Source organism: Pelodiscus sinensis, chromosome 26 (genome assembly GCF_052426305.1).
Source record: "Pelodiscus sinensis isolate ZL-2025 chromosome 26, ASM5242630v1, whole genome shotgun sequence".
NCBI classification, from domain to species: domain Eukaryota; kingdom Metazoa; phylum Chordata; order Testudines; family Trionychidae; genus Pelodiscus; species Pelodiscus sinensis.
Genome location: NC_143077.1, coordinates 4,439,066 through 4,465,016, shown reverse-complemented (window position 1 = coordinate 4,465,016; position 25,951 = coordinate 4,439,066). Strand labels below are relative to the sequence as shown.

At 47.3% G+C, this 25,951-nt stretch overlaps 1 protein-coding gene across 1 annotated transcript in view; it reads right to left on the bottom strand.

The window, feature by feature from the left end:
* The window catches only part of KPNA6 (karyopherin subunit alpha 6), a 44,133-nt gene extending 19,968 nt beyond the window's left edge, over window positions 1-24,165 (bottom strand). The window contains exons 1-5 of the mRNA XM_075908964.2: window positions 24,025-24,165; window positions 4,073-4,212; window positions 3,144-3,239; window positions 2,703-2,802; window positions 2,201-2,295 (exon numbers count right to left, since the gene is read on the bottom strand). Of these exons, the coding sequence (XP_075765079.1) occupies window positions 2,201-2,295; window positions 2,703-2,802; window positions 3,144-3,239; window positions 4,073-4,212; window positions 24,025-24,028 (435 nt within the window). The 5' untranslated portion in view covers window positions 24,029-24,165. The remainder of the gene's footprint in view (window positions 1-2,200; window positions 2,296-2,702; window positions 2,803-3,143; window positions 3,240-4,072; window positions 4,213-24,024) is intronic.
* Window positions 24,166-25,951: the final 1,786 nt, after the last annotated feature.

Here is a 25,951-nt window from a genome sequence, read left to right as displayed (position 1 = left end):
TAACTGGTAATCAATGTTCCCTCTAAGCTTTTCCATCCATGTGCAAAATAAATTGTTATATGCACCAAGGCATGTGCAGATATGCATCACCAGTAGAAACACATGCTGCTGACTCTGGGCCCTCTGCTAATCAGCTGGGCAGCATCTGAATCTCTCCTGGGTGCCCACACAAGCACTCAGCTTACAGGGAACACTGCTGGTAAGGCTTACTGGTTAAGGTTAACTGATGGGGGCTGGAGCAGCTCCCTGCCTGCTTCAGGCAAGGAGTTGCTCTAGCCCCACAGGGGGCCCACCAGCCACCAGAGCAGTCCCTGTTGAGGTCTACAGTGATGGGGGAAGGGCTGCCCTCCTGGCTTCCCTCCCTTTAAACGGTTAAACAATATATTAACCTGGTTATAAGAACGGCCATACTGGGTCAGACCAAAGGTCCATCTAGCCCAGTATCCTGTCTGCTGACAGTGGCCAGCACCAGGTGACCAAGAGAGGGTGGACCGAAGACAATGATCAAGCGATTTGTCTCCTGCCATCCTTCTCCAGCCTCTGACAGAGGCCAGGGACACCATTTCTATCCCCTGGCTAATAGCCTTTTATGAACCTAACCTCCATGAAATTATCTAGCTTCTCTTTAAACTCTATTATAGTTCTAGTCTTCACACCCTCCTCTGGCAAGGAGTTCCACAGGTTGACTATGCGCAGTGTGAAGAACTTTATTAGTTTTAAACCTGCTACCCATTCATTTCATTTGGTGTCCTCTAGTTCTTCTATTATGGGAACAAGTAATAACTTTTCTTTATTCGCCCTCTCCACACCACTCACAATTTTATATACCTCTATCATATCCCCCCTCAGTCTCCTCTTTTCTAAACTGAAAATTCCCAGTTGTTTTAACCTCTCTTCATATGTGACCCGTTCCAAACCCCTCATCATTTTAGCTGCCCTTTTCTGAACCATTTCCAAGGCCAAAATATCTTTGAGGTGAGGAGTCCACATCTGTACACAGTATTCAAGATGTGGGCATACCATAGTTTTATACAGGGGCAGTAAGATATTCTGTGTCTTATTTTCTAACCCTTAATTCCTAGCCTTTTTGACCGCTGCCGCACACTGTGTGGAAGTTCAGAGAACTATCCACTAACTCCAAGATCTTTCCTGATCTGTCAGCCAAATTAGCCCCCATCATACTGTATGTATAGTTGGAGTTATTTTTCCCCGATATACATTACTTTACACTTATCCACATTAAATTTCGTTTGCCATTTTCTTGCCCAATCACTCAGTTTGTGAGGGACTCCAAAAAACTCTCACCAGTCTGCTTCTGTCTTGACTATCCTAAACAGTTTGGTATCATTCACAAATTTTACCACCTCACTGCTTACCCCTTTCTCCAGATCATTTATGAATAAGTTGAACAGGATTGGTCCCAGGACTGACCCTTGGGGGACACCACTAGTTACCCATCTCCATTCTGAAAACTTACCATTTATTCCTACCCTTTGTTTCCTGTCTTTTAATCAGTTCTCAAGCCATGAAAGGACCTTCCCTCTTATCCCATGGCAATGTAATTTACACAAGAGCCTTTGACAAGGTCCCTCACCAAAGGCTTTCTGAAAATCTAAGTATACTATATCTACCGGATCCCCCTTGTCTGCATGTTTGTTAACCCCTTCAAAGAACTCTAATAGATTAGTAAGACATGATTTCCCTTTACAGAAACCATGTGACTTTTGGCCAACAAATTATGTTCTTCTACGTGTCTCAATTTAATTCTTTACACTAATTTGCCTGGTACTGAAGTTAGACTTACCGGTCTGTAATTGCCAGAACTAGATTTTACATCCCTAATCCAGCCTCACAGTGGTGGCACCGTGCCTCCAGCTTGCTGCAGGCTGGATCAAATTAAGCAAAGGGTGGAGGGGATCCAGCCCATGAGCCATAGGTTCCCCCACACCTACTTTAAAGCTTAAGTTCCCACTCAATTCTGCTTGGAGTGGGAGACCAACTGACCAGGAAGACTATGATCATTTTCACAGGTGTAGGAAAGCAGTCGCCTCAAAAAAGAGACTCATGCTCTGCAATTTCTGGGCCCTAAAATACCATCTTTGCCAGCTCACTGCTGACGATTCACACTGCTCAGCTCCCAAGTGTCAGTTTATGTAAGTGCCGTTTATTCACAATAGGACTCCTTCATGATACTGTTTACCTGTAGTGTGCAATTTTCACTTCTCTTCAGGAATTCAACAAATCTGTCCACAACTCCCTGAGTATTTATCACTTCATCTATTGGAGGATTCGGCTCTGGAAGAGTAAGTCAGTGTCAAATCTCAGGTAAGGGCATATAAATGTCAATTCAGGAAGTCTAATTTCATTGCACTAAGTCATCCACTCCAACTGTTTTTAGTTGTACTTGCTCTGACAAAGAAACTAGTCAGAAGTTTCTTCCATAGTTCACCAAGCTGTACATCACCGGAACATTTTCTAAATGCTGAAAAGCCAGTAAAAGGCAATACTAGCTCCACGTTAATCAGAAACAGACATGACAGTGAGCATAAGTTACATTAGATGGAACTCTTCTGTCCCTAAACCCAAAGTTATTAATTCTCTGTACAACACTAAGATAGTTCTAAATGATTCAGACAGCTAAGACAGTTACCTATGAGAGCTTATGAGCCAGCTTAAAAAAGAAAAAAGAGCTTGACTGTTACCTTTTGAGAGCAGTTTCCTGAATTTCTGGGTGGTTGCTAGCTGTAGATCAGGGTCCTCTGAGAAAAGCATCTCTACCATCTCTCTTGTGATCACTCCCTCCTAAGAGGGTGGGAAGGGCAAGAAAACCCATGTCAGAGAATCACAACTCCAAACTTATGGTTGAAGACACACAAGTCAGAAACATTTAATGTCACCAGAATCCTCTGCTCCCCCTTCTGATCTGTAGAATAGATGTCAGGGCCACACTACTGTTGAAAATCTAATCCTGTAAGGTTTTTAAAGCTCACTACAATCCCATCTGCAATGTTCTTAGAGATGAGGACAAGGGGTTATGAAGAGCAGCAAAGTAAGGAATACCAAGGCCTGGTACCTATTCATTTGAAAAGGGTTTAAGTTTATTGATTTTGTGGTCCCCAGAATTAAGTCGTACGGTGCCTTACCCCAGCTGTGGCAGTGCTGACATAGGAATCCATGAGAAGGCTATCAAACATGGCAGCATCTTCATTAATAAGTTCCACATTTCTCCTTTTAAACAGCTGAAAAGACATTACAACCAGAGAGTGAGTGACATCTGTCACAAGGCAAAGTCCGACTTAGAGACCTCACAATTGGGCAGTTTGGTTCCACAAATGGAACATGCCATCTGCTAGTATCTGCTAACAGGGGAGCAGCAGCTTAACACCTCTGCAGAATAGTTTGACCTGGAAACCCTAGTAAGAGTGGACAGAGTCCCTACCTTTACTTGCACCCATGCAATTCACTGGCACTGTACAACGTAGGCAGGTGCAGAGTGAAGGAGAGCCTGACGGAGAACCAGGCACATGCAGAGCTGGGAGGAAAACTTGTAGCATGTGTCAGTTCTTCATTTGGTTCTAGCTCTCTCATTTTCACATATGCCAACTACAAAAAGACCCAGGGGGAGGCAAAGCTGCAGGCCATTCATTTTTACTTGTTCTTCCTGCTCAAGAGAGGGTAATGCCATTTTTTAAGCCGGTCATGAAGTCCTTAGGTGTGCTCACCCCTCCCCCAAAGAGGGGAGCTCTAGGAAGCCTTCAACTCATCCCTAATCACAGAAAGCCAAACAGAATTCCACTGGTATCTGGAGAGCTGTTTCTGCAGCATGTGCAATACCCGTGATTCCCCACAGGGAGTGGAAAACTTTCCAAACAAATCACATTCTGAACAAGGGTGTGAAGAGAACTAGCAACATTCCACAGCCCTATGCAGAAGGGGCTGGAGGAAGGGGAAAGAAGGCTGGCCAGCAACTCTGCAATAGCTGGCACCTCAAAAAGGGCAACTGAGTTAAGAAGGCATTTCTGGTTAAGACTGAACATCCCCCACCATGCCAGGATACCAAAGGGCAGGTCACCTGTTGCTCTCGTTTCTGTTTGCGTAGTTGGATCCCCTCCTCTTCCCTTCTCCGACGCATTTCCTCAGGATTTAGGGCTTTGTTTTTGTAGCTCTTCATTCGATAGTTATCCTTGTCCTTCGCGGGACTTGCCATGGTTTCTATGAAAGGAGAAAGCAGAAAAATAGATCAGATTTCACTGCAGTCGTATTGTCCTTCTCCAAGGAAACTGGGCACCACTCATGCGCCCTTGCACAGAACAGTTCACTTTAACAGTCTCTTAAGACCACAAGATGCAGTTTAGATATTCAACTTACTGGAAAGTGCATTACTGACCTACAACTGGCAGGTTATTTTATCAGCTAGAGAATGACAGACCTACCCCTCTGAAAAGCAACCTGGGCTTCTACTTCAGAGGTAGACTTCTCACTCAACTATTCCACTGTTCCCAGGAGACAGAGCCTGAAGCTACCTAGTTTTCAATACTTTAGATTTGAGACTGTAGTAAGGTGCACAAAGTAAACAGCATTAAAGTTATTCTTCCTTCCCTGCCTCCCATCCTCTACTGCAAGCCAATCGGTCAAGAATTCAATGGGCCAGTAACCACAACAGCATATACTCAGACATTTCAGAGCAGAAGGTGTTGCACTGAACTCTGAGACATTCCATTTAGACTCATTTTATGTTGCAAAGTAGGGAGCTGTTGCAATTTATGAAATTCACACTTCCTAAATTTAACACTGCATAATCCACTCCTAACCACTCAGTGGTGAGCACAAAAAGTGTCGGAAGACAATGAAGTCTAGACAAGGCATAAAAGATCTGGACTGTCAATACTCCAGTCATCTGGAGAAGTGGGTTGTGCCCACGGAAGCTCATGGTACCATCTACATGTTCTGTTAGTCTTTAAGGTGCTACTAGACAATTTGTTGTTTTTTTAAAAGCATAAAACATTCCAGCAAAATTCACTTCATTCAGCCTATTTCCGGGCCCCTTTTGGAAAAAAAAGATGGGGGGGGGAGAAGAGAATATTACAAGTATGCACCACATAATTCAGCTTGGAATGGCATGTAGGCCAAGCTTGTCCAAAGAGCTAAATTATTTGATTGTGTTCAGCTCTGAGAAGTACTGGAAATTATTCTGTTAGAATTAGTCATGTGTTTCATAAGAATATTTTAAACTTTAGTGCCTAACATTCCACTCTAATTTCACAAAAACAAACATTCTTGTATTTGGCACAGGGAGAGCAATCGGCGCTAACTATCCAGAAAAAAGGAACTCGGATGTAAAAGGACATAAATCTCTCAGCAGTATCCAGTTTATGTAAACATTGTACTGCCTCAACAGCATTAAAAATGCGCTATTCGAGTATAGATTCAGCCAAGCCATGTGTTTAGTGTTTCAAATCATGCACAAGCTACATGTGGCCACATTGGAAAGGATCCAGCAGAGGACAACCAAAATGATTAAGAGGCTGGAGCACATGACCCACAAGGAGAGGCTGAGGGATTTGGGCTTTAATGTACAGAAGAGAAGAGAGTGAGGGGGGATTTGATAGCAGCTTTTAACTACCTGAAGGGAGATTCCAAAGAGGGTAGAGAGAGGCTGTTCTCAGTAGTGACAGGTGGCAGAAGGAGGAGCAATGGTCTCAAGTTGCAGCGGGGGAGGTCTAGGTTAGATATTAGGGAAACACTTTCCCTAGGAGGTGGGGAAGCACTGGAATGGGTTACCTAAGGAGGGGGTGGAATCTCCATCCCTAGAGATTTAAGTCCAGGCTTGACAAAGCCCTGGCCGGGATGATTCAGTTGGGGTTGGTCCTGCTTTGGGCAGGGGGCTGGACTCGATGACTCCTGAGGTCTCCTCCAGCCCTAGGATTCTACGAGCAGGTATTATTCCCAACATGTTCTAAGACACAATCTACAGAATGTAGAGTAAAAGCATGCATGGAGAACACAAAATAAAGTCAGTTCAAGTCTCTTTCTCCCCCCCCCCCCCCAAAAAAAAAAGCTTGGCTGCTCCTAAGAGTCCTACCTCAGTACTACTCCACCCACACCGGTCTTCTCTAGAGACTCTCCCTCTTATTTCTAGGTGAGTTTCAGCCACAGGCCTCAGTGAGTTAGGGGAATACATCATCATGGAAGGGTGTTCTAGGCAAACACCATCAGTGTGTTATACTGGGGTACACACTATGATCTATACTAGAAGACCACTGCGAGCTAGGCACCCCAAAGTAGCAACTGCAGCATAGACAGGATGAAAGATCTCATTTAAAGTTGTTCGTTTCTCCTTCACAACATTCAGGTCATTCTACTGCAGAGCTCACTTTCCTTTGTACAGTCCTTCCCCCTTGGTCAGGCTCACCAATGCTAGCAGTAGCCTAGATTTAAGTGAAGCTGATTTGAAGTGGTTTTCCTGTGCACTCACCAAGCATTCTTCAAAAGCACAAAATTACTTGTCAAGTGTTAGGTGGCTCTTGTTTAACCATCCCTAGCAGACCAAAGAGGTAAGCAATGGTCCCTGTAAGCTGTGCCCTTGTGCGGCTGCTCAGATTCAAATGCCACCTGATTAGCAGAATGCCCACAGCTAGGTTTTTGGTTTTACTGGTAATGCACATTTGCACATGCCCTTATGCACATCAAAATGATTCCACACATGGATGGAAGAGCTTAGAGGGAATATTGGAGGTAAGTATGAAAGCTTGCATCCCAATCTGAGACCACAGCAAGCTATGTGTTGCCAGGCTTCTGCCCCTCATGTTATGGGAGGTATGAGTGGCTTAGTCAAGATGCATTAAATGGAAAGATTTTCAAGACAGTGTGTAATTTAAGTTGCAAGTTACTGGCTTAGTGTAGGACAAATTTCAGAGACCCAGTGTTCGGGTCAGCTTCTATTATAGCAGGTCATACAAATGAGATGTACAAGTGTCCAATAATGTCAAGGCAGGTTAAACAGTCAAGAGAAATCACCTGTGAACATGAAATCACCACTCCAAGCAAGCATGTCACAAGCAGACAGTACCTTATGCCCATGCTGTCCTTGATGGGAAATGGACAAGCAGGATAACTGATGGCCAGAGAACAGAAGACATGATAGATTGCATGAGTGGCAGGATGGGTTGCAAGACGGCAAAAACGGTTTACTTCTAATACTGATTAACGTCGCAGAGCCCAGAAAGAGGCAGTTCCTCACTGATAGAAGAGTAGTTAAATCAAAGAATGAAAATCCTTTTAAAAAGCCTGCTTGTTCTGCACTGGTAGGCTTACCTTCTCAGACACAGTACTCAAAACAAGACACTTTTAGTCTTTTAATTTAGTGATCCTGGATTGCTGCTTAGAAAAGTGTATACAGCCTGAAAACGTGTGTAATAACTCCAAGCATTTCTATCACTGGCAGATGATACAACCTTCCGAACTACCGTTGGGCCCTCTTCAAACCAAAGTGCATTTTCACATTTACCAGGTACCTGTTTCTACTACACCTAAGCCAAGGAACTGGAGTAATTTTTTTAATCAAGGTCCAAATTTCTTGATCAATGTATAGTCAAGATCTAGATTCCAAAGAAATCATCCCTGCTGTTGCTTTTAAATAAAAATGTTCATGTTCTGGTCGAAAGCATCTAGCAGTCCAAATTTTGCCTGCAGTCGGCCTATTAACTACTCTAGCTGAGGGACCCCAACTATAACAGGTAACTGTTGTAACAGGAAAGACCTAACGAAGTTTCTATGACTAGGACAAAAGCTTGGACAGTCTAGGGGATTAATCCTGTTAGGATAATAGTGTAGAATTGTGTCACCCTGTGTCACAGCCAGGTCTCATATCTACAGTATAGTTTTATGGATGGGGTTTTTTCCCTGTCCGACTTCAAACCAATGTACTTTTTAAACCCTTGGAAAAAGAATGAACTGAAGGCTAATCTAGTCATTCATTTGGTTTGGGTCTGTCACATGTGTATAGTAGGGATGTGAAAGCTTAACTGTGTATACAGTTATCTGATCAGACTGGGCTCCTGTTTAACTTCAGTTACGTGGAGGCTCTGGGTACATGTGGGGAGCCAGCATAAAAGCCAGCTACTTGCGTGAACGGGCTTCCGGGGAGTTGCCTGTCCCCCTTTCCCTCCTGCCTGTAACCACTGAAATTGTTTAATGGTTACACGTTCTAACATCCCTAATCTAAAATTCAGAGGAATAACTGGGAATTTGCCAAGAATATACTTAACTAGTGAGCTTGAGTAAAGCACTGCATTATATATGCTAGGGAAGTAAAACCCCCATGTAATTTATTAACCGATTAAATGTAATGTTTAACTGATCAAAAAGGGTGTGGGGACTGCCCCTGCCCATTGCACATCCAGGCCTACTGTGGGCAGAGACTTGCCTGAGCCCAGAGGACAGGGGCTGGCCTAGTGCAGCTGGAGCAGCCCCTGCCCACCACGTCCCTGGGCCCGCTGTAGACAGGGGCTGCTCCAGATGGGCTAGAGCTCCCTTATCCATGGAGCAGCCCCCTCTGGTTAACCTTTCACATCCTTAGTGTGGTTAGTCATACTTGGAGAGATGAGAGAGACGTGAAGACCAAGTGCAAACTAACTTCTCCCACGTGCCTCTCACTAAGGTTGACTGAGAAAAGAGGCAGGTCATGGCAACTAAACCAGAGGGTAGAATTGATTGAAATTTAAGACTATGAATTTTGTATCTAGAAGTCAGAACAGGCACGCTAGAAATGCCAGGATAAGTGGTCTGCCCCTAATCTTTAATTGGAATGAAAATGCAGCAGCTATAAGTAACCATTCAGCTACGTTAACATTAATGGCTGCAGTTACTGTTTACAGCCATAACAGCTAGTTGTGTTCTAAAGATTACAAAGCCATCCTAAAACATTCCAGATCAAGACCTCCCCTTCAAGGAGCGGGGTCTCAAGTTAGAGGCAGTTTTAACAAACAGGCACAAAAGCAAGAGGGAGGAGAAAAATGGCTAAATGGTTTAGTACAACATACAGGATTACTAGCCTGTTAGTCATAAATAGCCAAATGACATAGGACAGTTCAGCTGCCTGGAAGTTTGCACAATCCCAATCTGTTCCCCCCTGGGCATGCCTTGGCACTCTGGACAGCTCTGAGGTTCTGGGAGCCAGGGAAACTGTTCAGGGAGACCAACACCAGATGGAAGTCTCATTAGGATCCACATTCTTAGTATGTGCCAAGTTTGCCTTGTACCTCACCCGAAAGAGGCCTTATGGATTCGAGTGAGCTACTAATGCTGGGTCACTGCAGAGAGGCCCTATAGATGCACCAAGCTATTCAAGAGGGATTTTTCATACTGACTAAAACAGTGGTCCCCAACGCGGTGCCCACGGGCTCCATGGTGCCTGCCGGGACATTTATGTGCACCCACCAAGTTACCGGGACCAGCCCAAGCCACTCTCATGCCCTGGGCTGTGGGCACCCCGGCTGCGTGGCACAGGTGCAGTGCCAGCCCCGGGTGTGTGGCCCAGATGTGGCCCTGCCCCCAGAAGCCCCAAAAGGTTGGGGACCACTGGACTAACACAAAGCACAGGCTTCTGACATTCCTATACCTGGCACTATTTTCCATTATTTTTGTACACATTCACTTTAAATGCTTTAATCTTTCCCAGTGTCTTCTGCTTGATCTTCTAGTGACGTCGTCGTAATGTTGAATGTGTGACATCCCATTTCTATGGCAACTGAGGTCACAAATACAGTATTAGGGTTTCACTACACTCAAGCAGCAGGAGAAGCTGGGCTGTGAAGTACGGCACCTCAGTCTATGCAAATATATAGAACAGAGAACAGCTTGCCAAGAAATGTTGCTTTGTGCACAAGTTCCTTCTTTCTAAGTTTGTTCCATTGAAAAAGTCCCTATTAACCCAGCATACCTAAAAGTCAAGCCATGTCAGTGTTAACCCAAACTTCATCACTGCTCAAATATCTGCTATTCGCATAGCTCTTCCAAGCAGCTAAAGATTTAAGCTGTTAAAGCTCCAGGACAGCCTAACGTATTGAAGACAGATGTTAAATGCCACTCAACCCACAAACTTCCACTTGGTATTTTATTGTCCTACGTTTGGTGCTCTAAAAAGCTACTACATTTCTCAAAACTAGAAAGACTGTAGTTTAAGGTACACTTGGGTATCAGCACTCTTCTTTTTAAAATACTCTACAGTTTTAGATGTTGAAAATCTAGAAATGTTGTATGTATTTGGCACCTCTGACTGGACGATCCCAAAGATTTTACAAGATAAATTAATGTTCTGACTCACTAGAAGGGTGCCACCAATTGAGTCACCTTGATTTCTCCTTGGGAAAGGGTTTCCCCCTCTACAAGCACTGACTCAGTCTTACCCATTAAGTCACAATCCAATGAGGTCACTACTCAAAATTATAAAGTTGTCTAAGGAATGTGAAGAAAAAATGTATTGGGTAGGGAACCAGTCAGGAGTCTGAGATTCCCAGCTGAACTACTGTGTTTCTTTCAAGGAAAGCAAATGCAAAGAGATAATGTAAAAACAAACAACCCTTGTCATGAAAGGCTTCAGAAGAGTAAGTCTCTCCAGAATGTTGCTCAAGCAACATGCTCTGCTTGCCTGATCTCTCTCCAAAGTGTGGAATGGCTTCTATGTCTGGTAGCAAATTCACTGGCATTCTCGTCAGCCACTGCTGCTGCCGCCAAGAGCCACTTCCTGCCCTCCTCTGGCAAGCTGTTTGTCTTGTGGTTGGAGAAGACTCAAGGGAAAGTGAGAACATGGACACAAGCCTGAAGACAGAAGACTCCTGAGAAGGGCAACCTGAACAGCAAGGCAGCATGTAAAGCCTACTGCACTTCATTTCACTAACGTACTCTTGATCCTCACCACCGGCATCTCACATTGCCAAGGGCAGCAACACTCTAGTTGTTGGTGAATCAATGTCCTAAGCTGAGTGCTTGGGCATCTGCCCAGGAGAGATTCAAATGCTGCCCAGCTGATTAGCAGAGAGCTCACAGCAGAAACACACGTTGTCGAATGGGGGTGCACATCTGTAGATACCTCAGTGCATGTAACAAGATGTATTCTGCACATGGATGGAAAAAATTAGACACCACTGTTGGGGATCTGGGCTCCTTTAATTCTTGCATCATGCAGCATTACCCCAGCATGTCAAAAATTCTCTAGTTCAGTTTCCTTTTCTGCCTGCCTCAAGTTTAAAAAAAAAAAAAAAAAAAAAAAAAGAGTCTCATGGTGCTCCCGGTGAGGCAGAGTTAGCATTTGGAAATCAAAGATCCCTGAGTGGCAGGTGTTACAAACTGGTTAAGTTTGTCTAATTTTGCCTAAGTTTGCCACCTGCCTAATAAATAGCAAAGAAAAGTGCATATTACTAGTATCCTAGCTGCCCTCTTGTGGGCCAGGTCCAGCAACCTTATTTCTCCCTTCTGATGGTATACCTAAGATTGTAGCATATATAGTTACAGTAAACTTCCGATAATCCGGCACCTTTAGGACCCAGGGGGTGCCGGATTATCAGATTTGCCAGACTATCGGAAGGGGGGGGCGCTATAAGGAGTCTTGGGTGGAGGGGATGCCACCCCAGACTCATAGCCCCCCCCCTCGCTTCCGATAGTCCGGCTCTGCCCCAGGCGTCCCTGATTCAGCTTCTGCTGGTCAGTTTTAGCAGCAGCTGAATCGAGGACGTCTGCAGCAGAGCAGCTGGAGTGCTGACGGGTTGGTCCGGTAGCGGCTGACCCATGGCGCCGCGAGACCAACCCGGCAGCTCCCCAGCTGCTCTGCCCCAGGTGTCCCCAAGTCAGCCGCTACTAAAACTGACCAGCAGCTGACTCCAGGAAGCCAGGGGCAGAGCAGCTCTGCCTTACGCTTCCTGGAGTCAGCCGCTGGTCAGTTTCAGCAGTGGCTGAATCTGGGACAGCTGGGGTGCTGCCAGGTTGGTCCCGCAGCCCCGAGGGGCAGCGCTACGGGACCAACCCGGCAGCACTCCAGCTGCTCTGCCCCCGGCTTCCCCATTTCAGCCGCCGGTCAGTTTTAGCAGCGGCTGAATCAGGGAAGCTGGGGGCAGAGCAGCTCCAATGGTCCGGCTGCCCGGAGCACTTCCAGGTTCCTGATGGTGCTGGACCAGCAGCTCAATGGTCCGGCTGCCCGGAGCACTTCCAGGTTCCTGATGGTGCTGGACCATCAGGCGTGCCGGACCAACAGATGCCGGACCAACAGAGTTTTACTGAAAATTAGAAAAAGCACAGCAACCTAAAAACTCCGCCTTCCTTGCCACCCAAGGTCCAACACCTTTCAGATAATGCCACAAGTGATTTTACCCTTCTTTACAGGCACTAATGTTCCAGTTTGTTTCACAACTGGATGATCACTAAGCTATATGATGGCTGGTCACTGACTGTACACAGATTTGGGAAGGTCTCAGCTGAATTCAGAGATTATAAAGCCATCATGATCACCGGTCTAGGAGGTCAGATTATCATGGCCACAGGATTTCCCGGATTTAATTCCTGCTTGAACCAGAGCATATCTAATTCCCAGGCAGCAGATGTCCAAGCAGGGAGGACTGTCATTAGCAAGGCAGCATAGGTGAAGCTTACACTGATTCTGCCTAGACAATGCTTGTCCCATGGCTAAAGAAATCAGTCTTGAGGGTTGCCACTCCAGCCCCTAACACAAACAAACCCATACACAACACACACCCCACAATCACAATCCCCCTCCCCACTGTTAACCTTTAGCACTCTTGGCTCTTCCACTGTCAGAGGATGAAGCACATTTGAGAAGCTGCTTCTTCATCATACAAATGAAACTCACTCTTCATTCAAGCGAGGAACATGCAGATTTTAAAAAAAGTTGCCACTCTGGCCAAGCATGGGGCAGATTTCATTCTTCCCCCAGATGGAAGTACTCCTCTTTGACACCATGTTCTTACACAGGAAGATACGGTCCATGATTAAGGAGCCTCTGAGTGCAGTGACTTCATTCACAGCAGTTCCATTGAGTAGGAGAGATATTATTTGCATTTATATAGAGCTCATCAAGAATCCTGGAGCTCTGTACCTCCAATCAAATCTGCTATTAGTCCCCAAGATGCCAAACATATCAAATACATTCAGTGCTAAAATGATCTACTAAACAGATTTAAGAAACAGGCTGTGCATATCAAGTGGTAAGTGTCCTTCCTGAATATTTCATCTGAATTGGGATGTACCCACAAAAGCTCATACCACCATCTATATAGCTGGTTAGTCTAAGGTGCTGCAAGACTAATTGAAGTTTATTCAATTACAGATTAACACAGCTACCCCGCAGACCAGCAAGCTCATTCACAAACATTGGCATGCAAACAATTTATTTGCGTATTCAGAGCTGTCATACAGCAGTTGGCTTCAGCTTGACAGCTGCCCTGGCCTGGCACCGGACCAGCAATTGGGAACTGCTGCTGTAAATTATGTGCTACAATCCTCCGAAAAAAGACAGATAGTGATTGCCTGGATTATGAGTGATTTCTTTTTGCCCTCCCTCTTCTTCTGGAGACAGAATGGAAGTGACTTTAAAAATCATACCTAGAAGGTTTTTTGGAAGCAGGATGTGTGTATGGTGGGGATGGGGAGGGGAGAGAAGACATTTAAGTTAAACAAGTTTACAAATCCTGTCCAGGGAAAACATCAGAAACAATCTCATTACAACTGTGAACTTGTGTCAAAAGCAGTGTCAAAAGCAGCATTACATGGGAAGTCATCAAATTTCAGCTTAACAGGATGTTACACATGATAGAATGATGCTCATTCTGAAACCCGTGACATGTTTCTGGTGATTTTATCAAATGACATCTGATAATACACATTTAGGAGATCAGATATCAATCACTGGTTAATATACATAAAATAGACAGGTCTTTTTTTTTTAAGCAGGTGAATGTATTTTGAGTATTGATTAAGTTATAGCAAAATATAACAGTCTTATCTGGTTACATTACTGATTTTTTTTAAAGGAAGGTTGTTATGGAAAACTAATATTACACTATTACACACACCGCTCTACAGTTGGACTATTTTCCTTTTTCCAGTGAGAGGCTGACAGGCTAGCCGAGAGATTCATTTTTAATTGCCTTTAAGACCATTTCCACCAGAAAACCTCTGGAAGATTACCAAAAGATCATCTGTTAAAATCTTATGTCCAACATCATGGTATCCAACCACTCTACTAAAATTAATAGTGTATCCTCAGCCTAAGTGATTGACAAACCATACCTTCTTAGCCAGTGATTGTTCCTCACATCTGGAAACAAGGTGGAAGCATTTAAATAAAAAGTAAAGTCATTGATTTAAATCCTGTTGAGGCTTTGTGAAGCTAATTTAAAATGTTCTGTTATAACTTTAGAGAAGCGGCTCATCTCTCCCCACATTCCCCAAACACCATAACCCTAATCATACACTAGTGCTAAAGGAAAACAGCTCTCCCTTTGTTCTACCTAAAGTTGGTCCATTCACTGTCTGACACCCCCCCCCCCAAATCATTTGGGTGCAAGCCAACACATGCTACCATCTCCCCTCTCCTCTCACCACAAACCTCCCATGTGGTAAGCCTAGGGCTGCTGGATCAGGCTGTTCTTCTCACCCCCTGCATCACAGAGCATGCCTGCTCCACAGTTTCCCTCTTGGAAGCTGGTGAAAAGCTTCCTAGCTGAGTCATTGCAGGGACTCACATAGCTAAATCAGGACTTGGGCTGCTGAGTCAGAGGCAAAGGCAGACAGAAAAAGGAAACAATTACATTAGGCTAAAATATCCATGTTATTAAGTGTGCTAAACACCCTTTCACAAAGCCAGGCTATTACTAACCAGGGTAGAGTAGACACGTGTGCTAAACACCCTTTCACAAAGCCAGGCTATTACTAACCAGGGTAGAGTAGACACGTGCTACCAGACACCCTCCATAAAAGGCCACATCCTCAGGATTTAAAGTAGGGATGTAAGCAACTAGTTGAGTCACGACTGGATTAGTTGCTTCTCCCCTTTGTGGCCGGCGGGGGGAGAAGAGAGGAAGAGAAGCAGGAGCCAGTGCTGGGAGGAGCCAACTTCAAAACCAGTTCCCCCCAGCACTGCCTTCTGGAGCAGGGGGATCAGGTACAAGCTGGGATTCAGCTGTCCTGGCTCACACCCATTCCTAGATGCTGCACCTCTGCCTTTTAAATGTAGTAAGAGCCGGGTCACCTGGCTCTTACTACATTTAAAAGGCAGAGTTGCAGAATGGTTAGCTCCCAGGGCTGGGAGCTAACCCCACAGCAGTTCTGCAGTTTCCCCCCTTAACTAGTTGATGGAAATTCCATCAACTAACTCCATTAGCTACACACACACAATTTAACACCCTTAATTTAAAGAGACCATAATAGTTGTATCATGTTTACTGTATGCAACTGTAGCACCACCAGCATAGGTATATTTTTACCAAGCATTAGACTTGCATTAGCAGTACTGACCAGCTGTGAAGTTGGGCAAGGACCCTAAAATGGCACCAAATAAGTTGTGTCAAACACCAGCAACGTTCACTGATTAATAATTGCTAAGTACAATTCTACCAATCTTCATGTTAGATAAGTTTCATAAAGAAACTCAACTAAGTCCCAAGGAACCACTCAATTTCTGACCTGCCTCCCTGTTTAAGTTCAGAGCTTCCACACTATTGCTATTCCATAGCCCTTCCTTGCTCCCATAAACCCACAGCTGAAAGACATGCCTGGTCACTGCTGGCCTCAAGTCTCCTGGTATTCTACTGGCTTGACATATTCTGGAACATATTATTAGAATAGCTGTCAGAATAACTAACTTGCAGCAGTTTAACAAAAAGCATCCTGTAGTTTGCATACATTTCTCAGAGCAGCCTGTCAACACTGACAGACCACAGGTCTGTCATGGAGTGGGTGAGCTAGGGCCAAGCGAGCCAGACACATTTCACCCTCATGTTTTGCATATCCCTGAACTCACAGCATCCAAGGCAAGTTGCCAGACATTTGGAGGTTTCAAAGCGTCACACTTCAACATCCAAGTACTTCCCCTCTCCACACAACATCGCACACATCCATGAACTGTCCATCTCAGGGCACATCAGAGTTCAAGGCAAGAGCACCACAAGTACAGCTACCTCCAATAAAGAGGGATCTACCCTAGCTGCCCAGAACAACACTGGCATGGAGGACAATCCCTTCCCCCTGCCCACTTACAAGGGCAGTAGGATGATTATACAGACATCCAGAATAGACAGGGACTGATATAATCCAAGAGACCCTGGTGCTGTGAACTGCACTGAACTGTTTACCCGTGTGGAACAAATGAGTAGCACCTTCTATGAGCTCAGGACAGTGAGCAGTCCCCAAGTTTAAAAAGCTCTTTCTATATTATGAAGCCAGAGGGCCCCAAGCACCTGGTCGAACCCTGTCTGGCTTTGCAGCATTTCAGTCCAACACTTCACACCTAAATGAAGTGCAGTTAGCATGATTTCCTATTTTAATCAGTAATATCAGACACTAGGATGTGACCAATAGCAGATTTGCTTACTAAGCCAATTAGTAAGACCAGATACTCAAGTTAAAGAAGAGTAAGTCTCTCTATTGAAAAGCAAGGGGAAAATGGAAGAGCAAAACCCATTCACATTCCTGGGAGAAAGGTGGCAGAAATGGCCTAGTGTTATGCTCTTACCTCATCTCTGGAGCAGAAATAGACACACAGAACAAAACACACAGCACAATTCATACCTACCTCTGACAGACTTAGGGTCTTTTGTGTGTTGTCAACATTTGCCTGATTTGTTGTCACACCAATAAAGTGTTGAAACTGTAGTATAAAGGGCACTGCTAATACAGAAGTCAGTGGACTAGACACCTGAATTACAACATCACACGCCTCTAAACTTCACCATTATAAGAGATCCTATCTATATGCTGTATGTGTGTAGCTAGCATATTTTCACTATCTGGTGCCCAAAGCTTTACAATACACAGACACAACACAAACTGATCGCATTGTATGCATATCTGAAGGATAAGTCATCAAGATCTGCAAGCTTCAGAGAAATGGGGAAGGAAACTTTTCCACTGAAGTTTCTTCTTCTGTCTAGAAGTGTGTCTTCCAAACCCAACTTTATTTTGCAGACTACCAAACAGCTGTCTGCAGCAGATAAGGAACTACCATATATTTTCCAGTGAAATACACAGCTATCTTCCAGGTCAACAGGCCCACAGACACTCAACAGGAAACAGATCAATCTGCAATTTTAACAAACACCAAGGTGAAACTCAGTAGGCACCTTTCTTTGAAGGGATTGTTTCTGATTAAATGCCTGCCCCTTCCACAGACAGTTTTCTGAAGGAATGGCTTAGTTTAAAAAAAAAAAAAAAAAAGTACTTCAGAATACACACTCCCTTCTCAGAGATGGGCATTTCATGGGTCTGATGGAGGAGTTAACCAAGGGTGGCCAACCTAAACCTGAGGAGCCAGAATTCACCAATGCACATTGCCAAAGAGCAACAGTTGTGTCACCAGCCCTGATCAGTTCCCCCCCCACACCACTCTCAGCACATCCCACCCACTGGCAGCTCCACTAGTCAGTGACTCCTCCTCCTGCCCACTGTGATCAGCTCTCAGTGGGAGTCACTGGAGGGGAGAAGCATAGGTGTGATAGGCTCAGTGCAGAGGGTGGGAAGTGGCAGGATCCTAAGGGGAAAGGGTGGAGGGGACAGCACCTAAAGCAGAGCTGGGGGTTGAACAGTGAGCACCCTCCAGCCCAGTGGAAAGTTGGCACCTGTAGTTCCAGCCCCGGATTTGGTACCTTTGCAAGGAGCCACATATTAACTTCTGAAGAGCCGCATGTGGCTCTTGAGCCACAGGTTGGCCACCCCTGAGTTAACCATTACCATCCTATAATATCAGGACTATTCCATGAAAATCTTAAGTGACTGGTGTGTTTGCAAGTATGTTAGATCAATGTCCCACCCTTCTTTTCTTTTTTTTTTAAATCAATTACCCCCTTTAAAAAAAGTATCCCCAGTACCTACAGTTTTTAGGCACAAAAGTTCTCTACCATTGTACCACATTTGTTTAAACAACTTAATCATAGCCAGGTGGGCAATGACATTTTTGGGTGTAAAAAGTCCAAAAATAATAAAGCACTGTAAAGCTTAACACATTTGTTGCGTTGATGTACCCCCCAGACTTCGAGTATCCCTAAGAGTACTACTACAACTGGTCGAGAAACATGGTGTTAGATCATGGAAACCTGCTTTAGTTAAAGTTAAAAAAAACAACAACAACAACTGATCTGGTAGCACTTTATAGGCTAACTAAATATGCAGATGGTATCATGAGCTTTTGTGGGCACAGCCCACTTCTTCAGATGACCAGAGTTATGACTAGGTGATATGAAAACTTGAAATAAATAGGAGAGGGGAAGGAGGGGGAAAAAAGGAGGGGGGGGTGAGAGACAGAGCATCATTAAGTATGGGAATGAGTACTTAAACCTAAGTAGGTCAAAGTAAATAGAAAGATGCTAATTTCTTTTCTTTCTCCCCCCTCTCCTATTTATTTTGAGTTTTCATATCCCATACTCATAACTTTGGTCATCTGAAGAAGTGGGCTGTGCCCACGAAAGCTCATGATACCATCTACACGTTTTGTTACTCTATAAAGTGTTACCAGACCATGTGTTGTTTTTTTTCTGTAACAGTCTAACTCAGCTATCCCCTGAAATTATTTAAAGTAGTATGTTGCCCTGCTGTTTCATCAGATACTTCTTTGGATTTATACAGCACCTAAATAGTTGCTAGTATTAATTCAATATTAATAAAGTGCTTTGAGATTCTTTAATGGAAGGAATTATGAATGTGCAATACAAAAATTCTGAACAGTTTTCTGCTAAATAGACTACGATACTATTAATGAAAGTCTCCTGCATTCATCTACTAATAGGCACTTCCTTCATCATTGCAAGCTTCCTACTGGGAAGTGGCAGAAAAATTGCCACATTCAGTTAGAACACTGTACCATTCAACATTATGACGATAAGTATTCCTAAAGTAGATTAAAAAAAACTCCAAAATTTCTCCCCATTCTTCAGCCTAGCCACTATATTAGAAAACTGAAAGAAAGACATTCAATTTAAAAACCAACTTGGAAAAATTTTGTAACTCCCAGAGATTAGTGTAACTGAAGTACATTACAAAAAGATTGTTTTTCACTTTACTTTGAAATAGTGTTCTGAATTGCAGTGTGCACAAAGTGTTTGCTATAAAAGTGGATTCTGAATTTAAGAATTCAAGTGGATAGTGTTCTAAAAAAGTTTCACTTCTATAGAGCAGTCTCTTACATTAGCAGCTGGCAAAGAGATTCCTCCACAAACAGGTTTACCAGCAGCAGCTACAGATAAGGACTTGTCAACATTTATCTTAGGAACTCCCTTCTTGAAGAGTTCTTAACTAAACCAAGGGAGTTTGCAGGATGTTTACAACTTCAGGAAAAAAAACAAGTTGTATTTTAGTTGTCATAATGCACCCACAAAGGGGTAGAGTTAGTGTTGCATAAACACCTTAAAAGGATAGCAGTGACATGAAATCAACGATAACTAGTTAAAAGTGGTTTCTAGTACTGACCCTGCCTTTCAGTCCCCCAATATCATCCTCAATTTTACTGTGACCTTTTCTCAAGTTGACCTTGTCTCATTGTGGAAGACATGAAACAGCAGGGAAAGTCAACTAACTATGCAAGAAAAAACCCACTGATATTGACTATACTAGAAACTACTCAGAAGCACAGATTACCTAAACAAAAAAGTTCTGATTTTAGTTATGCTATTTTTAAGTAGTACTTACAAACACCAATAGGGAAAACACTCCATCAAGAGTATGACTTAAGAATGTTCTTTTAACTTAGGTATCTTCTGTTTTAAGTGTTTGACTGTGTAGCCTTCACATTTTCTCAATGTAGGTATTAACTGAAACAAACATGTTCGTGAATGTTTAACAAAAAAAAATATATAGAGTGAATACTGAAAACTTCTTAGCATAGCCTGCTTTTGATCCCATAGCTGTGTGCTTTGCACACAGTACGTTCTGTGCTAGTAAAACGCTTATCCACGCAATTCTTTTGGCTGTCTGGTACACTAGTCACCATTGGCTCATTCCCTTCTGTTTTAGCTATCTGAAGCTAGTGATGTGACATCATTACTGGAACATGCAGTCAGTCTACTCATGGAGCTGGCTTAGCGAGAGAGAAAAGAAAAGAGTTCTCTTCTGGGAAGTTAGCAAGCATTTTTCACTAAATTCAATTAAAAAGTGTAGATTTCAGTGATTACATGTGAGGGGAGCCAGCTCCCTGCACATACAGGCTCCTGCTGAGAGTCTCTCTCCCGCCCCCCCCCCCCCCATCTCTGAGGGGAGAGAAGAGGTCTGCAAGTAACAGTGAAGACTCATCAATTAATTGTTTACACTGTCACATCCCTAATAGAGTTGAAAATCTACCATGTGTAATACTGCCACAGGTAAGGTCAGCTAGGTTTCTATAGTAAGTGCTTAAACAAGGGGATTAAGCATTTGACTTAATCAAACAGACACTGTTTTAAATGCTCATGACAACTGCATTATTCCAGATTGCCTTCTTGCAAGATAAGTTTCAAGGCAATGAGGTAGATAAAGTCCTGGGATACTCATATTTGCTAACATGTGCTCTTGAGGAGTCAGCGTTTCTCTCTCCTGATAAGAGATTTTAGGTTCACACCAAGCTTCCTTGTATAGAAATGTACTTACAATTAAAAACTAAAGGGTTTTTAAATGGGGATATTAGTTTCCCTACTTTTATTGCACTATTTTAAAACACAATCAATTATGACATTACTAAACACATGTTCAATGCTCCAGAAAAATGCATACAATCAAGCAACCACCCATCTAGTTAAACTTGGTATGCTAAATAAACAGTCCAATAACATTTATATGCCCAACAAGCACAGCAAAGAGCCATCTGCTGAGCTCGTCTCTACATTGCACACATTACAATAGTACAGTAATACTATATTTGACAAACATACATGGACTATCGATACAATGCTTGAAGAGGAAGAGTTAACACCATCCTACCTTAATGGCATTTTCTGACTTTTGAACACAGTCTTACTGGGTCAGACCAGCGGACCATCCAACCCCATATCCTACCTTCCAACAGCATCCAGTGCCAGAGGCTTCAGAGTGAATGATAATTGCCCTTTTCCGTTCAAGTGATCCATCCCCCACTGTCCAGTCCCAGCATACCATGCTCCCTTAACAGTCTATTCGTGTAGGACTGGGGTGGCCAACCCATTAAATGAAGAGCCAAAACAGCGACAGAAAAAAAAATGCAAAGAGCCGCACCAAAATTGTTGAGCCAACCAAAAAAAGCTCCCCAACAGCCAGAGTTGAGAAAAGACACCGCCCCTTTAAAAACCACAGGCAGGCTTTTGGCCACGTCAGGCTCCCATTGGCCACCACCATCTTGCTACACCGGACAGCTCCCCTACACTCGGTGAGTACAGGGGACCAGGGGCCAACTGTAGGGGTACGTGGGTGGCTTCACGAGCCATACTTTCAGGGATGAAGAGCCGCATGCAGCTCGCAAGCTGTGGGCTGGCCACCTTGGTGTAGGCTTAGAACGCAGAGTCAAAGCTGAGCACTGGCTCCCATCTGCCCCCTCCCAACTCCTACTACCTCTATGTAAACCAGCAAAGGAGAGGTAGGGGGAAGGCAGCTCCACAGAGCCAGAATGTACAGAGAGCCAGCTCCCCATGCATATCAGCTCCTGCCTCCAAGAGACAGTAGCATGGCCGAGCAATTCCACAGGATCCAGTGCTTGTGCTGACTTTTAAGCCAGCTCCCACATCACAGGCACCAGCTCCTGCCTCCCCCATATCCTTGCTGCCTCTGTATCAGAAGCAGCAAGGGAGGGATGGGATGCATATAGTCAACAAGATTAACAATCACATAGTCCACTACACGTTAAAATCGCTAGTGTTTAAAACAGTCTTTATAGCCATTTTAATAGCGATGTTATAACAGTTTGGTCCCGATTACCCATGGAAGACCTAGATATGGGCAACATAACTGTGGCACTATCCTGCAAAACTTTAATGCTCTAACACAGCAGAGGGGGCTGTTGAGACAGGCCCACGGAGACAGTTCAGTTTTCTCCAGTCACCAGCTCATGTGGCATCTCCATCACCAAAAATCAGTAGAATTCCATTCTGTACAATCCTCTACTAATCTAATCAGCTTCTGTGAAGATTAAAATTTAAAGTAATTCAAGATCCCGTCATGTTCATTAAGGAGGGACTTGATACTAGGCCATATTCACAGGATGGATGAAGACTAGCTAGCAACAGCTGGATTTGAACCTTGTGCGGCTGGAAGGTTTTGGAATGGTTTTCTTGACATCCAGTAGACCAGGGCTTCCCCTGCCCCAACCCAAGAACCATAACGCAATAGTACTACAGACAGGAGAGGTAAGCTATATAGTTCAGTTTCCAGAAAAGTAATTCCTCTTTGTGCTGCTCAGAGAGCAACGCTACAAAGCCACAAACACTTACACTAAAACAGTTGTTGGAAGCCAAGAATAGGGCATCAACAAAACCCCACATTGGTGAAGATGAGCAGAAGTCTGCTCCTCAAGATAAAATACAGCTGCAGAACAGAGCAGCATTTTTAAGCCTCATTCCTGGCTGACCTCAGGCTCTCTTCCCTACTAAGTCGCTAGGAAACAGTCCTAGGTTGAGCCCACATACACAGTGAAAGTTTTGCCTCAGAACTGGACTTTGGTAAAAACCACACAGAGTTGGCATGCCATGGATTAGGGAGAATTGGTCCACCGACCTTCAGGAAGTATGGAAGCTCCTCTGTTCAATGAGAGGAAGGGGCTGGGGTTAGCATCATTTTGCAGAAAGTAGCAGACAGCAAGAATCTTATTGTTTTAATCTTCATACATACACTGAGTGTTGTTTAGGGGTGGCAAAGGTCCCAGTGCAGAAGGTACTTCCCAGCCATACAAGTAGACAATGCCCAGCTCCAAAGAGTTGGTTAAAAAAACCACACACACACACACACACACGAGAAAAAGTGATTCCTCCCCACCTTGTGCAAGTTACAGTTGGCATACCAGCCTAACATTCCTATCCCCCCAAAATCCATGAAAAGTACAACTGTGGTCCATCTCTTTCTCCTCCTATCTACCAAGTATTGCTGATAAAGAAGCCGAACCAAATACTCTTGGCCGAGCCACATTTAATGCCACGACCCGGCCCCTTCCTTTCGAGATGAAAGGGGCAGTCCCGCCGCCACTGCTGGGGGGCAAGACACCAGCCAGGAGACCCACCGCAAACTCAAGGAGTGAAAGGCGGGGGCAGTGTTTGCCTCGGGCCCTGGGGCCCCCCGCAGCTGCGAGGCACAAGGCGGGGGGGGGGGGGCACCTCGCACAGAGGTGCCGTGTGAGGGCTGCTCTGGGAGAACAGGGCACAGACACGCGCCCGCTACAGCCCGCCAGCTGGGGGGGGGGGGTTCCACCCAGGGACGGGGCGGGGGGGCCGGCAGGTACCGGGGGGGGGCAGGCAGCGCTCGGCATGAATAAGCAGAAGTGTCCCCAGGCAGAGGGGAGCGGGGGCCCCGCCAGCCGCCTCCCCCCACCCCGCGCAGGGCAGCTAGACGCAGCGGCGGCCCCGCCGGCCACTGCCCGAGGAGGGGGGAGGGGGAACCAGCCCCCCCACAGGGCAGACCCGCCCCCTCGAGCCAGGCACCCCGGGGGCCGGCGGGAGCAGGGGCGCGTAGCCCCACCCCGGCGCTCCGAGACCCGGGTGACGGGCGCGGGGTCAGGGCCGGGCCGCAGGGCAAGGGGCGGCCGGACCCGCCGGGCCGGGGTCTCCCGCTGGCAGGGCGCAGAGGAACCGCCGCGGCCTCCCCACCCGCCCCGCTCACCCATCTCCGGCTCCTCAGGCTCCGGCTCGAGCTGCGGCGGCCACAATATGGCGGACGGGGGCGGGGGAGGGCCGGGAGCGAGAGAAGGGAACGGCGGCCGGGAAGGGACAAACCTCCCCGCCGCGCGCGCCGCCCTTTAAAGGGGCAGAGACAGCGCGGGGGGAGGGGGGAGAGGCGCTTCCTCCCGCCCCCTGCTGAGCTGTACGGGGCGGGGCCACGGGGGCTGGGGCCCAAGGCCGAGGCCTGATAGCGCCCGTGGGCTGGAGGTGGCAGGGCTGGGCCGCGCCCTGGGAGCCAGCCTGGTCCCCCTGCTCCCGCCCACCTGCCACCTGCTTCCCCCCTGCCCTGCCCCCACCCGCCCTGCCCACGCCACCCACCCCCTGCTCCCGCCCGCCCTGCCACCTGCTTCCCCCCTGCCCTGCTCCCACCCGCCCTGGCCACGCCACCCACCCCTGCTCCCGCCCACCCTGCCACCTGCTCCCACCCGCCCTGTCCACGCCACTCACCCCCTGCCCTGCCCTGCCCCCACCCGCCCTGGCCACACCACCCACCCCCTGCCCTGCCCCCACCCACCCTGCCCACGCCACCCACCCCTGCTCCCGCCCACCCTGCCACCTGCTTCCCCCCTGCCCTGCCCTGCCCCCACCCGCCCTGGCCACGCCACTCACCCCTGCTCCTGCCAGCCCTGCCACCTGCTCCCACCCGCCCTGCCCACGCCACCCACCCCTGCTCCCGCCCACCCTGCCACCTGCTCCCACCCGCCCTGCCCACGCCACCCACCCCTGCTCCTGCCAGCCCTGCCACCTGCTCCCACCCGCCCTGCCCACGCCACCCACCCCTGCTCCCGCCCACCCTGCCACCTGCTCCCACCCGCCCTGCCCACGCCACCCACCCCTGCTCCCGCCCACCCTGCCACCTGCTCCCACCCGCCCTGCCCACGCCACCCACCCCTGCTCCCGCCCACCCTGCCACCTGCTCCCGCCCGCCCTGCCCACGCCACTCACCCCTGCTCCCGCCAGCCCTGCCACCTGCTCCCACCCCCTGCCCTGCCCCCACCCGCCCTGGCCACACCACCCACCCCTGCTCCTGCCAGCCCTGCCACCTGCTCCCACCCGCCCTGCCCACGCCACCCACCCCTGCTCCCGCCCACCCTGCCACCTGCTCCCACCCGCCCTGCCCACGCCACCCACCCCTGCTCCCGCCCACCCTGCCACCTGCTCCCACCCGCCCTGCCCACGCCACCCACCCCTGCTCCCGCCCACCCTGCCACCTGCTCCCGCCCGCCCTGCCCACGCCACTCACCCCTGCTCCCGCCAGCCCTGCCACCTGCTCCCACCCGCCCTGCCCACGCCACCCACCCCTGCTCCCGCCCACCCTGCCACCTGCTCCCACCCGCCCTGCCCACGCCACTCACCCCTGCTCCCGCCAGCCCTGCCACCTGCTCCCGCCCGCCCTGGCCACACCGCCCACCCCTGCTCCCGCCCACCCTGCCACCTGCTCCCGCCCGCCCTGGCCACACCGCCCACCCCTGCTCCCGCCCACCCTGCCACCTGCTCCCGCCCGCCCTGCCCAGGCCACCCACCCCTGCTCCCGCCCACCCTGCCACCTGCTCCCGCCCACCCTGCCCACGCCGCCCACCCCTGCTCCCGCCCACCCTGCCACCTGCTCCTGCCCGCCCTGCCCAGGCCACCCACCCCTGCTCCCGCCCACGCCGCCCACCCCTGCTCCCGCCCACCCTGCCCACACCACCCACCCCCTGAGTTCATTCAAAGGGGCAGAGTGGTGGAGCCCGGGGTCAGCGGGGGACTCTAAGTCCCCCGATGACCCCAGGTTCCATGAGGGCGCTGTGTCTTTGAAGTGCACAAGAGCCCCTGCTGGGGACTCTTGTACATTTCAAAGCTGCCCCCTTCCCCCATGCAGCCCGGAG